Here is a 16068-nt window from a genome sequence, read left to right on the forward strand (position 1 = left end):
TTACAGAGAAGGGAAACATTCACATTTATGAAACTTGTAAATATAGGAACTAGAATAAAAATCCAGATTTCCTCGCTCTAAATCCACTGCCCTAGACTCGTGTCTACTTTTACCTCATCCCTCACTCAAATCCCCTCCTTCTCCAGGTCGTCTCACTGTCCATACTAGTTGGTCTCAGTTGGTCTTTGTCTCTTCATTTTTTGGTGTTCTCTGATATCCTATAGAGTTCCCAGCAAGGGAGAAGAGGAATAAATATCTAATAAGTGCCTGCTGTTTGCCAGGCACCATGCTAGTGATTTATGAATATTGTCTCCTTTTCACAGGAGAGCACATAGTAGGGACTTGATGATTTGAGATGCGTGATTTGTTGTGGTCTGGATAGAATTGTCTCCTCTTGGGCAGAAGTGTAGGGAGAATGTGGGGGGGGGTTAGGAGAAGTTTCCTGAGTGCCTGAGACTAGCACTGAGCCTTTCCCCAATGTCCTTCCCCACCCCTGCAGAAATCCTTTTACAATCTGATGACCAGTGACAAGAAGTCCGAGAAATTCTTCAAGGTGCTTCATGACCGCATGAAAAGGGCCCAGCAAGAGACCAAGTCCACAGTGACTGTGAACATGAATGACCTGGGCAGCCAGCCCCGGGAGGACAGGGAGGCTGGAGATGCTGGAGGCAAAGGTGAGGGCTCTGGGGTATCATGCCAGGGCTAGGGGCAGGGGAGAGGCAGGGGGAGCGGGGAGGGGACTTGGAAGGAAAGAGGTTCCACGGCAGATAGGCTGCCCTGCCTTCACGCCCCTCTTTCCTTTTCTCTGTAGGGCGTATGGCATCCTTTGCACTCCCCAGCCCCACTTCCCGTTACTCCCTGAGTGCCAGCTTCCGCAGGGGGCACGAGGTGGTTGATCGGGGGCAGAGCAATGAGATGGGAACCTCAGTGCTGATCATGCAGCCCATTCTGCGCTTCCTCCAGCTGCTGTGTGAGAACCACAACCGGGACCTTCAGGTGAGCACCTGCCCAGCACCTGGTCTTGAACTTCTGGGTCTGTCATCAGGAGGCAGGGCAGAGCTGCCAGGAGAGGAGCCAGGAGCCTGGGGCCAATCTTGGATGTTTCCTATGGAAAATGAAATCTCACTCTCCATCCCCATAAACCCATATCGGAGAAAACAGACATACGACATATCTACAGTCTGCCAGCCTGTGGGCACAATGGAAGGAAAGGACTCGGGCATTTATTAAGAATTTACTGTATGCCAGGCACTGCACTAAGCACTTCCTTTGCCAATATTTTATTTGAGTTACTTGCCAACCCTGTGAAGAAATTATCCCTATTTTACAGCTGAGAAAAATAAGGCCAACAGAGGTTAAGTGACCTACCCAGGGTCACACAGCTAGAAAGTGTCAGAAGCCAAATTTGAACTCAGGTCTTCCGGACTCCAGACTTTCTGTCCACTGCACCACTGCACTAGCTGCCTCAGTGGAATATACTTATTCCTCATACCATTGTTCCCGCTGTGGGGAAAGAGACTTTGTGGCATCTTAAGAGAAAATCACTGGACTTGGAGTAGAGGATGGGAGTTGAGTCTTGGCTCTGACACTGAGTAGCTGTAAACCTTTTGCAGGTCACCTATCAGTCTCAGTTTCCTCATCTGTAAAATTAGGCGGTTGGATAGTACCAGGGGTACTTAACTTTTTTTGTGACAGTCTGGTGAAACCTATAGAATCCTTTTAAGAATTTTTTGTTGTTGTTGTTGTTCAGTTGTTTCAATTGAGTCCAACCCCATTAGGGGTTTTCTAGGCAGAAATGCTGGAGTGGTTGGCCATTTCCTTCTCCAGCTTATTTTACAGATGGGGAAACAGAGGCAAACAGGGTGAAGTGAGTTACCTAAGGGCACACAGCTAGTAGTTTGCTATTTCCTTCTCCAGCTCATTTTACAGATGAGGAAAGTGAGGCAAATAGGGTGAAGGGACTTGCCCAGGGTCACACAGCTAGTAAATGTCTAAGGCCAAATTTTAACTCTAGCCCTGGTACACTGCGCCATCTAGTTGCCCATAATGTTTTAAGTGCATAAAATAAATACATGGGATTACAAAGGATACTGATTATGTTGGAATGCAATTATCAAAAAATTTTTTAAGTTCATGGACCCCAAATTAAGAACTCTTGAACTAGATGACCTTTTAGGTCTCTTCTAGCTCAGTTGACAAGCCCAGCCTATGATCCTTAGGTTCCCTATTAATATTTCCCCATTAGTACACACTAATATTTTCCCTCTGAGAGTTACTTTGAGGGAAGCATGTTGTACATTATAAAATACTACAAGTAAAAGCAAGAGCTGTTATCCTCATTGCTATGTCCTTTCTGGTATAGGTAATGAATCCTGGGCGGCTAGGGGGCAGAGTAGATAGAGCATGAAGCCTAGAGTCAGTGAGATCGGAGTTCAAATCCAGCTTCAGAGACTTTGTAGCTGAGTGACCCTGGGCAAGTCACTTCACTCTGCTTGCCTCAGTCTCTTCATCTGCAAAACGAGGTAGAGATGGAAATGAGGGTTAAGTGACTTGCCCAGGGTCATATAACTAGGAAGTGTCTGAGGTCAGATTTGAACCCAGGAACCTCCTGTCTCTAGACCTGGCTCTCTATCCACTGAGCCACCCAGCTATGCCCCCACTAAAAGCATTATTCTTTAAAGAGTTCTGTAGGTACATCCCTTTGTGCTTCTGTCTATGCATGTGTGGATATGTCCCTACCCCTACCCCCACCCCCATCTGTGTGTCCTGGGGTACCTCTCTTTATTGCTCTTGTTCTTCCTAGCTGGGTCCCCTCTGGCGCGTATCCTTATGGCCCTGGGGAATGACTTGTCCCTGTGCCTGTCTCTCGCAGAACTTCCTTCGCTGTCAGAATAATAAGACCAACTACAACCTGGTGTGTGAGACGCTGCAATTTCTGGACATCATGTGCGGTAGCACCACAGGCGGCCTGGGGCTGCTGGGCCTCTACATCAACGAGGACAACGTGGGGCTCGTCACCCAGACCCTGGAGACACTCACCGAGTACTGCCAGGGGCCCTGCCACGAGAACCAGGTGTGGGCTCCTCCTGGGGAGGCTCAGTGTGGGAGGAGAGAGGCTGGGGGCCAGGGGGGAGGGGACACTGGCCGTGGCTCCGTCCTGAGCCACTCTGTCCTGTCTCCCTGCCCATGCACAGACCTGCATTGTGACGCACGAGTCCAACGGCATTGACATCATCACCGCCCTGATCCTCAATGACATCAGTCCCTTGTGCAAATACCGCATGGACCTGGTGCTGCAGCTCAAGGTAAGGGCATGTACATGTATGTGTGTGTGTGTGTGTGTGAGAGAGATAGATAGATAGACAGAGACAGTCAAAGAGAGACAGAGAGAGACAGAGACAGAGATGGGGAGAAAGAGAGGGAGGGAGACGGAGAGAGAGAGACAGACAGGCAGAGACAGAGAGAGACAGAGAGACAGAGACAGATGGGGAGAAAGAGAGAGAGAAATGGAGAGAGAGAGAGGGAGGGAGACAGACAGAGACCGAGACAGAGAATGTCACTATCTACCAAGCCACCTTAGTAACCCCAAGAACTGAATTTCTAAACTTTAACTCATAACCAAGTTCAGAAGCAAAGAACTGTGATCTAGGTGGTTACAGAACAAAATCAATTAAACATAAAGAGAACCAATTTAAAAATGATACAGAATCTATCTGATTATTTCATTAGGCAATAAAAATCATTGATATTTAGGCTATTCTTTCACATCTATAGAGCACTTTGCTTGTAAGCTCTCTGTGAGGTGGTGGAATAGGTATTCCCATTTTGCAGGTGAGGAGACTGAGGCTCAAAGTCATTATATAACTTGACTTGAGTCACGCATCTAGTTAAGTATCAGAGTTGGGGATTTAAAAAAAACTAAATGTTTTTCAATGAACAAATATTTATTTTCTCTCCCTCCTCCTGGAAAAAAAAAGGAAGAAAATCTCTGTTATAAATATGCATAGTTAAGCAAAAACAAGCCCAGTCCCTATTTCCCACATTGGCCACGCCCCCAAATGGGTCAGAACTGGCATATGAATCCAAGTTTCTGAACTCCAAATTCAGTATACCATACATACTGCCAGAATGGGAAAGCACTGAGTTGCGGAATTTAAGATCTCAGAAATTCCCTCCTTAGGCCTCCCTCATATAGGCAAAAGGATCAGCATCATTTCTTCAGTTGTAGCCTTTGCCCTCATTTAGCCTGTGTGAGAGAGGAGTGATTTCTTCCCAAGGCAGAGGGAAGTGAGCAGAGTTGGGTCCTGGGAAATCTTCAGGCAGCTTTTTGAAAAAACAAACAAACAAATAAACCTTTTCTGCCTTAGTATCAGTTCTAAGACAGAAGAGTGATAAGGGCAAGGGCTAGGCAATTGGGGTTTAGTGGGTTATCCAGGCTCACATAGTTATCTGAGGCTAGATTTGAACCCAGGTCCTCCTGACTCTAGATTTGGTGCTTTATCTTCTGTGCTACTTAGCTGCCCCCATGGCAGCTTCTTTAGTCTCCTTTTTACCTCCCAGGACAATGCTTCCAAGCTCCTTCTGGCTCTGATGGAGAGCCGCCATGACAGTGAGAATGCAGAGAGGATTCTTATCAGCCTGAGGCCACAGGAACTGGTGAGGCAGATTGCCAGGTAGTGGGAACAGGGGAGGTGAGGGAGGGCCTCCTGGCCAGGGGCTTTCTTTGCTCCTTTCCTTGCTGCCATTCCCTTGCCTGGGATGGGCTGAATAGTGGAGATTTGGGGATCTGGGAGGGAGTGGAGGAGCAAGGTTTGGAGGCTTTGTGTGTGAGGGGACAGCTAGGATTGGGAGGAGGCTTAAGAGCATTGCCTGCTTCCCAGGTGGATGTCATCAAGAAGGCCTACCTGCAGGAGGAGGAGCGTGAGAACTCTGAGGTGTCTCCAAGAGAGGTCGGCCACAACATCTATATCCTGGCTTTGCAGGTACCATCTATCGTTGACTGTCCCTTTTCCCTCTGTCACGGACTGTGAACCCCAGGGGAAAGAGAAGGTCTGGAGATCACGGTGTTGGCTCTTCCTGACCCTGGGTCTGACTCTCAGACCTCTGTGATCTCCATTTGTTTCTACCCTTAGCTCTCAAGACACAACAAGCAACTACAGCACCTGCTGAAGCCGGTGAAGCGCATCCAGGAGGAGGAGGAAGAAGGCATCTCTTCCATGGTAGGACCCCCCTTTCCCATTCCCAGAGGGAGGAGGAACTGACTGCCTCCCTCAGCCATCATTCTTTCTGTGTAGGACTCCCCAGTGCTCCCCTCTGATTCCCCTCTCTGTCTGTCTCCTGTCTTTCTGTCTCCCATCTGTCCCATTTTGCCTCCTTCCTCTCCTTTTCCCTTTCCCCTCTATATTGTAAACTCAAAGGGCTGGAATGAAACTGGAGGTTGGAGGGTTGGAGTGTAATTCAGGGTCTGGGCTTGGTTTAGGATGACGGTCCAGCCAAGTTTGGCTCAGGGTCAGCAGATTTGGGAGTCCTTCCTCTATGCCTAACCCCTGGCAATCACTCCACAGCTCAGCCTAAACAACAAGCAGTTGTCCCAAATGCTGAAGTCATCAGTGCCCGTGCAGGCAGAGGAAGAGGACCCTCTGGCTTATTATGAGAACCACACATCCCAGATTGAGGTGGGAGACCTTCCCTGGAAAAGAGGGGGGTCTGGAATAGGGGAGTGGGGGAGGAATCTCAGAAATGGAAGGATGACAGTCCAAGAGCTGGAAGAGACCTCAGAGGCCATCTACCCCAACTACCTCATTTTACAGATGAGGAAACTGAGGTCCCAGGGAAGTTCAGTGACTTGCTCAAGGTCACAAAGGTAATAAGCCTCAAAAATGGGATTTGGACCCAGGTTCCCTGACTCCAGAGCCAAGATTCTTACCACTGACCCTCACTGCCTCCCCCACAATGAGTTACTCTGCTGAGACCCGGCAGAGCCATCAAACTTGGCTTCTTGGGAGTCATGTGGAAATGAAAGGGTGTGAGGACAACTGCATGTGCATGTGAGATCTTGTGACTCATCATGCCTGCACACGCGTGTGTCACTGATTCAGCATGTGTCTAGGAGCACCGGTGTGTGATTCAGCATCTGACGAGCATGTCTCGCCGAGTCAGAGTGTGACTCAGTGTTTATGGCTGTGGGGGGTGTGTGTGTGTGTGTGTCCTTCTGGGGTGCAGTCTCTGCTTCTCTCTCCCCATCTTCCTCTGGTCCCCTCTCTCCTCCCCCAACATGGCCCCATGTTCCTGCCCAGATCGTCCGACAGGACCGGAGCATGGAGCAGATCGTGTTTCCAGTACCCAGCATCTGTGAGTTTCTGACGGAGGAGACCAAGCATCGGCTGTTCACCACCACCGAGCAGGATGAGCAGGGCAGCAAAGTCAGCGACTTCTTTGACCAGTCTTCCTTCTTGCACAATGAGATGGAGTGGCAGAAGAAACTTCGAAGTGAGGGCTGGGGAGCAGATGAGCACGAGGGGGTCAGGGCTTGCCTTAGAGACAGGTAGAGGAGTTGAGGATCCAAATGGTGTCCCCGATACCTAAAAAATAAACGTTGTCCATCACCTGTTGGCCAAGGCTGGAAAGGTCCCCCTTTAGGATTGTCTTCCTCCTCTTAAGCTGTTCTCAGCCACTTACACCACAGCAGGAGGGAAGGGGTTTTTGTAGAAGGGGGTGTCAAAAATTATGGGAATACTGAGTTGGGGGTATCAACCGGGAGATCAGGGACATTTAACCTACTTCACCATTTGAGGCTGGCAGCCAGCTCACAGGATGGCTTCTCAAAGGATGCCCCATCAACCATTCATGGGACATAAGCTGTTATTCCCCCAGACTGCAGGGCAGGCAGGGGCTCGCTTGTTCAAGGCGGCTTCTCTGCTTCTCCATTGCCGTTCACTTGGGTTTTACTCTTTGTGACACTGTGGACCACGGCACAGCAGGCCCTTCTGTCCCTGGGGTTTTCTTGGCAGAGATACTGGCGTGGTTCGCCATCGTCTTCTCCAGTGGAATTCTGCTATGACCCACCATTGCTCCTAGTTCCATCGAGCTCCACAAGTCCCTCCGCCATGACGAGGCAGCAGCAGTCCAGGAGGGGTTTCCCTTCTCTCATACTCAAGACTACCCTTCCTCTGCTCATCTCTCACTGCCAGGCATGCCTCTGATCTATTGGTTCTCTCGACGAATGACCCTGTGGGGCTCCATATCCTTCAACCTTGCTGTCTTCATCAACATCATCATTGCCTTCTTCTACCCCTATGTGGAGGGTGCCTCCACAGGTGAGGGCAGCCCTGGGAGGGAGGTTGAAGTCTGCGATTTCTGGGGCCTCTAAAGGGGAACAAAAGAAGGAGGGCATTGCTACTCTTCTTCTCTTGCAGAGAGGGGAATGCTTTTTTTTTTTTAACCCATAACTTCTGTTTTTGTATTGATACTGAATATTGGTTCTAAGGTAGAAGAATGGTAAGGACTAGGAAATGGGGAGTTAAATGACTTGCTGAAGCTCATACAGCTAGGAAGTATCTCAGGCCAGTTTTGAACCTAGGCTCCAGACCTGGCTCTCTATCTACTGAGCCCCTCAGCTGCCCCGGACAGGATCACTTGTAATGTACTTCTTGGACCCTCTGAAGCCCTTCACCCCCAGTCCTGGGCATACCCTATTTGCAGAGTTCTACTGAGCTCTGGGGGTATAGTCCTAGGATTTAAAGCAGGAAGAACCTCAGAAGCCATGGAGTCCAGCCTTTTTATTTTATAGATGAGGAAACTGAGGCATAGAAAGAGTAAATGACTTGCCTAGTCACACTGTAAGCATTTGAGATGGATGTGAAGCAAAGTCTCCTAGAGGGCAGGAGACAGGCTCCTGTCCTCAGGGGGCTCCCATTCTGACTGGGGAGGTGGGATATCAGAGACTTGATGGTAGCATGTGAACAGCAGAGAAGTAGGAGGCTGCTACATAGCCTGGGAGAAGGGGAGAGACGGGTTGTTTTGCTCTTACAAGTGGAGAAATTGGGGCTCAGAGAAGGCACTTTACTGACTTATTCTGAAGTCAGAGTGAAGATGGAATTAGAACACAGGTTTAGAGGTCCCACTGTCAGGGATATTTTCAAAGGGATTTGTGTTGAGGCTCAGGTCAGAGGAGATGGCCCCTGAGGTGCCTTCCACTTCTGAGGTAGTGATTCTGTGACTCCCAGTCCCATTCAAAATTCCCTCAGGGCTGCCGCCGCCTTTGCAGACCCCCTAGAAGGTCGAGATGGGCAGCAAAGCCTTGGGAGGGGTCTTGTTCACCTCCCTTTGCCCTTCCCTCCAGGCGTGCTGGGCTCACCTCTCATCTCCTTGCTCTTCTGGCTTCTGGTCTGCTTCTCCATCGTGGCTCTGTTCACTAGGCGCTACAGCATCCGGCCCGTCATTGTGGCTCTCATCCTGCGCTCCATCTATTACCTGGGCATCGGGCCCACCCTCAACATCCTGGGGGCCCTCAATGTGAGTCTCAAGAGGCAGTGCTGGGCGCAGTGGGGAGCCGAGTGTCGGAATACTAATAATACTACAACTACTGTTAGCCTTTGTTCAGCGTGTCCCAAAAGTCGGTGCAATTTTAAACTAGTTAAGCTATTAAAGATTAAACATTCCTCAAGATATCTTATAAAAGGACACCCTGTAAAGAGTTTTAAAGTTTGCAGATTACTATTATATGTGTGTATTATGTATATATATTTGTATATGCATATAACATTTATATATGCATATATACACCCTGTAGACACACATATACACGTTACACACACAAAATACATAAATATATTTACAATATTTGTTTATTCTATATAACCAACACATATATGTTATATATAACATGCATATATAATCACACATATAACATATAGATTTAATTGGATCCTCACAATAATCTGTGTTTGGTAAATGCTATTATTATCCTATTTTTATTGATGAGGAAACTGAGGCAGAGTAAAATTAAGCTTCCTTCAAGTCCCGGCTATAATTCCACTTTCTACAGGAAACCTTTCCCCTTAATTCCAGCACCTTTGCTTTGTGGATTATCTCCCATTTATCCTGTATATGTCTTTTTTTGTGCATCGTTGGCATGTTGGTTTTTTTTTCTGCCATTAGATTGCAAGCTCCTTGAGAGCAAGAGCTGTCTTTTGCTTTTCCTTTGTGTCTCTAGCACTGAGTACAGTTCTTGGCACATAGTAGGGGCATAAAAAAATGTTTTTTGACTGACTGGCAAGTGAATTGCTCAGGGTCACACAGTCAATTAGTGAATGAGGTAGGATTATGAATTCAGATCTTCCAGACTCCAAGTCAAGCACTCAATTGACTAAGCCACTTAGATGTGTCCTAAGTCATAATTCTTCTTTTTTTTTTTTAATCTAAGTCATCATTCTGAAGGAAAGCAGGTGGGTGGGGGTCATATTATCCCTGACCTTAGCTGCCTTGTTTTACAAGCCATCTGCCCTACTCATGCTGTGGTTCCTGGTGCTGTGCCCATCACGCTCATCTTTCTTTTGCTTGTTTCCCAGCTAACCAACAAGATCGTGTTTGTAGTGAGCTTTGTGGGCAACCGAGGCACCTTCATCAGGGGCTACAAAGCCATGGTGATGGACATGGAGTTCCTTTATCACGTCGGCTACATCCTCACCAGCGTGCTAGGCATCTTTGCCCATGAGCTCTTCTACAGCATCCTGGTATGACTTTTGGGGTCTTGGTGCATGGGGAAGTGGGGGCCCAGGGGGACAGTACAGAGATGGTTCTGGGGAAGAAGCTGTGAGAAAGGGTAGAGCAGTGAATCTAGAACACTGTTGGGATCCCATTATAGAGCTGCCACTTTTCCCTGCTGGGAACCCTCAGGACTGAGTTTCTCAAGGTCACAATGTGTGTCATAGCTTGTGTGTCCCAGCATTTCTTTTTTCCCTGAAAGACAAGGATGCGGGTCAATATAGAAGAAAGAGCTCAGGAAGCCGGTTCTAGTCCAGGTTTTGCTGCCCACTTTAATCAAATGCATTGTCTTATTGAAGCAATTCCAAGGGTTAGTCATAGGTGGGGAGTGTGCCAGGCAGGAACAGCTCTCCCACTCTGATGCTTCTGCCTCTTGCAGCTCTTCGACCTGATCTATCGTGAAGAGACCTTGTTCAACGTGATCAAGAGCGTGACTCGGAATGGGCGCTCCATCTTGCTCACTGCCCTGCTGGCCCTCATCCTTGTCTACCTCTTCTCCATTGTTGGCTTCCTCTTCCTCAAGGATGACTTCATCCTTGAGGTGGACCGACTGCCCGATAACAAGTCCAAAGGTCTCTTTCTATTCCCGTCCCCTTAGCCTCAGTTGGACTCTCCCCAATTGTCCCCTCTCTTCTTTATCAGTTGTTCCATCCTTAGTGGGGTAATGATGATTGAGAGCTAACATTTATAGAAGACCTGAAAGTTTGCAGAGTTTGGCTATGGAGCAAGTTACTTGGTGGGGGTGGTGGTATAAGCTCCCCTTTGGTGTTGCTGAAAGAAGAGGATGTTCTCTTGGTCTGCTTTGCTACCACAGGGGCAGAGAAGGAAGGGAAGAAAGCCCTTCTTGTCAGTACCCTCTAAATTCCTTCCCTTGAGGCAAAGTCCCAGGCACTCTACCCTAGGTATAATACTCATGGTGGCAATTTCAAGTGTAGGAAAGAGTACAAAAAAGTGTAGGAAAAAGTTTAAGAACAGGGATTCTTTTTTTGTTGTTAAACCCTTAACTTCTGTCTTAGAATAAGTTCTTTTTTTTTGTTTTTACAGTCCTACCTCCCATCTTAAAATCAATATAAAATCAATACTTGCAATTAATATCAATACACAAAATCAATACGTACATATTAAAATCAATACAATCTAAAGCAGAAGAGTAGTAAGGATGATCACCACTAGAACTAGCCAAACTAATGATGGTTAAGTGACTTGCTTCCAGGGTCACATAGCTAGGAAGCATCTGATTCCAGTATCTAAGGCCAGATTTGAACCCATCACCTCCCATCTCCAGGTCTGGTTTTCAATTCACTGAGCCACCTAACTGCCCCCTCTAGAATTAATTCTAAGACAGAACAGCAAAGGCTGGGTTAAGTGACTTACCCAAGGTCATGCATCTAGGAAGTATCTGAGGCCAATTTTGAACCCAGGTCCTCCTGACTGTGGGCCTGGTACTCTATCTTATGTGCGATCTATCTACTCTGAGCAGGGGTTCTTAACCTGGGTTCATAAACTTCTTTCAAAGAATATTTTGAAAACCATGTTTCAATATAATTGGTTTCTTTTACAGTCCTATATTTTGGGGGCAGATGGGTGGCTCAGTGGATTGAGAACCAGGCCTGGAGATGGGAGGTGATGGGTTCAAATCTGGCTTCAGACACTTCAGGCTGGGTGACCTTAGATTAGTCACTTAACCCCCATTGCCTTTTCCTTCACTTTTCTGCCTTGGAACCAGAATACAATACTGATTCTACAGAAAGATAAGGGTTAAAAAAATCCTTTGCTTTCATTTTGTGAATATTATTTTGACAAGGGATCCATAGGTTGTCTAAAGGGTCCACCACACAAAGAAGGTTGCCTTCTGCTCATTGTCTAATCTAATTTGGGCAAATCACTGAAGCTCTCTGGCTCTATTTCTCCACCTATTAAGCCTAAGGGAAAAATGATACCAGGAAGCCCTAAAAGACTGGGGTAGTCATTCTCAGATCTCCTTGACTCTTAAATAGAGACCACTTCCTTGTGGTGGTTGGTCGTCTGATATCTGAAAGGTCATCCGAGGTCTCCAACCCTTGCCCGGATCCCTCTTCAGACTGGGAAAGGGTCTTTAGGAGGAAAAGAAGTAGTCTTTCCTTGCTTGTTAATGGAGTCTTCATAGTCTTCCTTTTTGAAGTCTTTCCTGCCTCTCCTCTTCCCACCAAGGATTCAGAAGCCCCAGTCATAGCAGTGAGTCCCCACTAGGAATAGGGCCACAGAGTGACTTCCAGAATGTCCCCAGGATCAGCAGATGCTACATGGGCCGCCATTGTCTCTTTCTTCTCCAGCCAGCCCCCTGGGAATGCCCCATAGCGCCGCAGCATTCATGGACACATGCAGTGGAGACAAGATTGGCTGTTCCTCTGGGATCACGGTGCCTGAAATTCTGGAAGGTAAAGGAAGTGGGACTGTTACAAGGACCAAAAGGAATTGGGATGGGAGCTTGGGGATGAGTTGGACATGAGGGTTGGTGCCTGGGTACACTGGGGGTAGTGGATGGGGAGAAGGGAAAAGGATAAGCATTTATTAAGTGCCTGTGGCTGTGTGCCCAGCACTGTGCAAAGGCTTTACAAATATTCTCTCATTTGATCCTCACAACCACCCTGGGAAATTGGTGCTGATATTATCCTCATAGATGAAGAAAATGAGGCAGAAGTTCTGTTAAGTCCAGGTCACAGCTAGTAGTAAGTGTCCGAGGCTTCATTTGAACTCAGGTGTTCCTGGCTCAAGACCCAGCACTCTATAGAAGTAAACTGAGTCAAAATTTAGCCTCAGATACCTCCTAGCAAATCACTTAACCCATTCTGGGCCCCAGTTTCCTCATTCATAAAAGAGGGATAATCATCATTCTTAGGGGTTTTTTTTGAGGATCCACAGAGATAATGAGTGTAAAGCACTCTTTAAACTTTAAATATTATATACATGTGAGCTATTATCAGCCTCCAAACCCCGCCACATTAGACTCAGAACCAGAGAATTCAGGAATATTCAGCTAAGGGATCATTGAGTGCCCCCACCTCCTTTTATGGGTTCATGGGCATCATATAGTTCAACTGTGATTACAGAGGATGATGATGAGGACAGCACGGAGCGGGCCTGCGATACACTCCTCATGTGTATAGTCACCGTAATGAACCACGGACTTCGAAATGGTGGGGGCGTGGGTGACATTCTACGAAAGCCATCCAAGGATGTAAGCCATTCTCCTTCCTTCCTCCCCCACCTCCAGCCTTCATAAGGGCATCCTCACTGTCTCCTGGCCCAACCTCTCTTTTGGCTCCCATCCCCAGAAAGAAGATGCTCTGCCTATGTATTCTGCATTGGTCTTCCAACCTTACTACCAATGGGGTCAGTTTTGCTCTCCCTTCCTTCCTTCCTTCCTTCCTTCCTTCCTTCCTTCCTTCCTTCCTTCCTTCCTTCCTTCCTTCCTTCCTTCCTTCCTTCCTTCCTTCCTTCCCTCCTTCCTTCCCTTTGATCTTTCCTTTCCTAGTTGTGTGATCCTGGGCAAATCACTTAACCCTTACTGCTCTTCTGCCTTAGTGCCACTTGCATAGTATTAATTCAAAGGAGCAAGGTAAAAAAAGAAAAGAATGAAAAGTTCCACAAAATGATCCAAAATATGAAAAAAATTCTGAAGTCATATACATCATTACACATACATGGTCCCCTGTCTCTGCAAAGAACCAGAGGAAGGGCCTTCTTGTTCTCTCCTCGGGGCCAAGTATGGCCATTGTAGTTTCACAGCAGTCAGTTTCAATGGTTTTGCTGCTGTTCTCTGCATTTACATTGGTGTAGTCCTTGTGTGTGTTATTTCCTGCCTCTGTTTACTCCACTTTGCATCAGTTCACATGAGCCTTTCCTTGCTTCTCTGTGTTCATCATGCATAACTCCATTCCATAACTCCAATAATAATTCCATTCCATTCACAGACCACGTTCCTTAGACTCTGGGCAGCCAATTTGTTTCCATTTCTTTGCTTCCGTGAAAAGTGCTGCAATGAATATTTGGGTGTTTATGGGGCCTTTTCCCCTTTCTGTCATTGACTTCTCCCAATGTCCCAGGAACTGGTCCTGATGGCATCATCACAACTTCTCTCCACTTTTGTCCTACATAGGCAGGAAGGGAAGGCTTTTTAGGCCGACCTCAGTAATACTTGGGGGGTGGGGGAGGCTGTGAAAAGGACCTTTCTGCAGAAAAAGGACAGATAACTTTACTTGGGCAGCTTTGACGGAGGAGTGAAACTGTCCCTTTCAGGTGTAGAACATTGCTACAGGCATGGGGAGATGAAGGAAGTTGGGTCAAATTTTCATTTTGTACCCTGAAGTGTAATGAATTCCAAGGGTATTCTATACAGCCACCTTTATTATGTATAAGTGGAAAAACCACCCCAGACCAAAATGAGAAAGATTTTTGGATAAGCTGCTGTTTGGAATTATCCAAAATTTGTTCTCTTATATTCGTGAAGAAAAAATTAAGAGTTGGTTGGCCATGACCTCTCCAGGAATCTGACCCTGAGCATTTATCACAGTCCTTGGAGACCCAGCAACCCGGATTGCAACCTGGATGGCTTCTGCTAGCTGGAACAGGAGGCCTGAGGAGCCCAAGCCTGAAGTCTAATTGCCTTTGCACTCTGGGGCCCACTGGGTTGTCATTCCGCTGGCTGACACCCTAGAGCAGGCCCTTATTGCCCCTTACCTAGACTCCTGCAAAAGCCTTTTAAAAAAAACTCTTTTAACTTCTTTCTTAGCATAGAAACTAAATAGTGATTCCAAGGCAGAAGAGCGATATGGGCAATTGGGGTTAAGTGATTTGCCCAGGGTCACATTTGCACCCAGATCCTCCCAATACCTGCCCTTCTATCCTATGCACTATGTAACCTAGCTTTCCTGTCTCCAGGATTCTCCCAATCCATTTTCCCCTCAGCTGCCTGAGAGATCTTCCTGAAGTGCTGATCTGACCTTGTCATCCTCCACCTCCCACGCAATCAACTATTTTAAATTATCTTTTAAAAATTTTTTATGAATATATCAACATTTAATTCATATTTATATATTTATTATATTTAATATCATTTTATTTATATACATTATATATATAATTTATGTTTATTAAATAATAAATTCCTATTACTTCTAAGAGCAAATACACAATTTTTAAAACCTCAGTCCAACCTGACCCTTTCTTACCTTTCCAGGCTTCTGAATCTTGACAGCCTTTCACTTATTCCACATTGCTTCAGCATCCTCCATGCTGTTCCTTGCACTAGGCACTCCCATCTCTTATCTCTAGGCCCAGCACTCAGCAGAGAAAAGCTGGGTTTGAATTCAGTCTCAGAAAATTACTAGCTGGGTGAAATCACTCAATCTCTCAAACACAGTTTCCTCATCTGTAAAATGGGGATAATCACAGCTCATAGAGTTCTTTAAGGGGATCCAAAGAGGCATAAAGCATGTTGAACTCTAAGGGCTATAAAATGTGAGCATTAGCAGCACATCTCCACCCCTGTCACATGTCTGAAATGCCCTCTCTCCTCACCTCCCCTTCCTGCCTTCCTTTCAAGACTTGGCTTAAAGGGGCAGTTAGGGTGGTGCAGTGGATAGAGCCTGGTGTCAGGAGGATGTGGGTTCAAATCTGAACTCACACCTCCTAGCTGTGTGACCCTGGGCAAGTCACTTAATCCCCATTGCCTAGTTCCTATAACTTATAACTCTTGTGCCTTAGAACCAATACTTAGTATTAATTCTAAGACAGAAGGGGAGCCTTTTTTAAAAAAAGAAAAGAAAGAAAGAAATGGACTCATCTTTGGACAGCTAGGTGGCACAGTGGATAGTGAGCTAGGCCTGAAGGATCTAGGTTCAAATGTAGTCTCAGATCCTTCCTAGCTGTGTGACCCTGGGAAAATCACTTAATCCCAGTTGCCTAGTCCTTACAACTCGTGTGCCTTAGAACCAATACTTAGTATTGATTATGAAGAAGGGAAGAGTTTAAAAAAAGAAAAAGAAATAGAAATGGACCCATTTTTGGACAGCTAGGTTGCACAGTGGATAGAGAGCCAGGTCTGGTGGACCTGGGTCCAAATCTGGCCTCAGATTTTTCCTAGCTATGTGACCCTGGGCAAGTCACTTAATCCTGATTGCCTAGCCCATACTGCTCTTTTTTTCTTAGAGTGATACTAAGTCAGAAGGTAAGGGTTAAAAAAAGAAGTGAGAAGAATCTTGGGGAGAGGTACTTACCCAGTCAGGACTAGAACTCCCTGTCCTGAAGTTTTCCCTCCATTTT

General features: G+C 46.6%; 1 protein-coding gene across 1 annotated transcript in view; it reads left to right on the forward strand.

The window, feature by feature from the left end:
• The window catches only part of ITPR3 (inositol 1,4,5-trisphosphate receptor type 3), a 157914-nt gene that overhangs the window by 135622 nt on the left and 6224 nt on the right, over positions 1–16068 (forward strand). Inside the window, exons 38-52 of the mRNA XM_044675277.1 lie at positions 500–674; positions 812–996; positions 2873–3073; positions 3195–3305; positions 4561–4656; positions 4881–4982; positions 5133–5219; positions 5565–5675; positions 6297–6489; positions 7191–7316; positions 8342–8514; positions 9570–9734; positions 10145–10337; positions 12078–12182; positions 12855–12982. Coding sequence (XP_044531212.1) covers positions 500–674; positions 812–996; positions 2873–3073; positions 3195–3305; positions 4561–4656; positions 4881–4982; positions 5133–5219; positions 5565–5675; positions 6297–6489; positions 7191–7316; positions 8342–8514; positions 9570–9734; positions 10145–10337; positions 12078–12182; positions 12855–12982 — 2151 coding nt within the window. The remainder of the gene's footprint in view (positions 1–499; positions 675–811; positions 997–2872; positions 3074–3194; positions 3306–4560; positions 4657–4880; positions 4983–5132; positions 5220–5564; positions 5676–6296; positions 6490–7190; positions 7317–8341; positions 8515–9569; positions 9735–10144; positions 10338–12077; positions 12183–12854; positions 12983–16068) is intronic.

Source organism: Gracilinanus agilis, chromosome 4, assembly GCF_016433145.1.
Source record: "Gracilinanus agilis isolate LMUSP501 chromosome 4, AgileGrace, whole genome shotgun sequence".
In the NCBI taxonomy this organism is placed as follows: Eukaryota; Metazoa; Chordata; class Mammalia; order Didelphimorphia; family Didelphidae; genus Gracilinanus; species Gracilinanus agilis.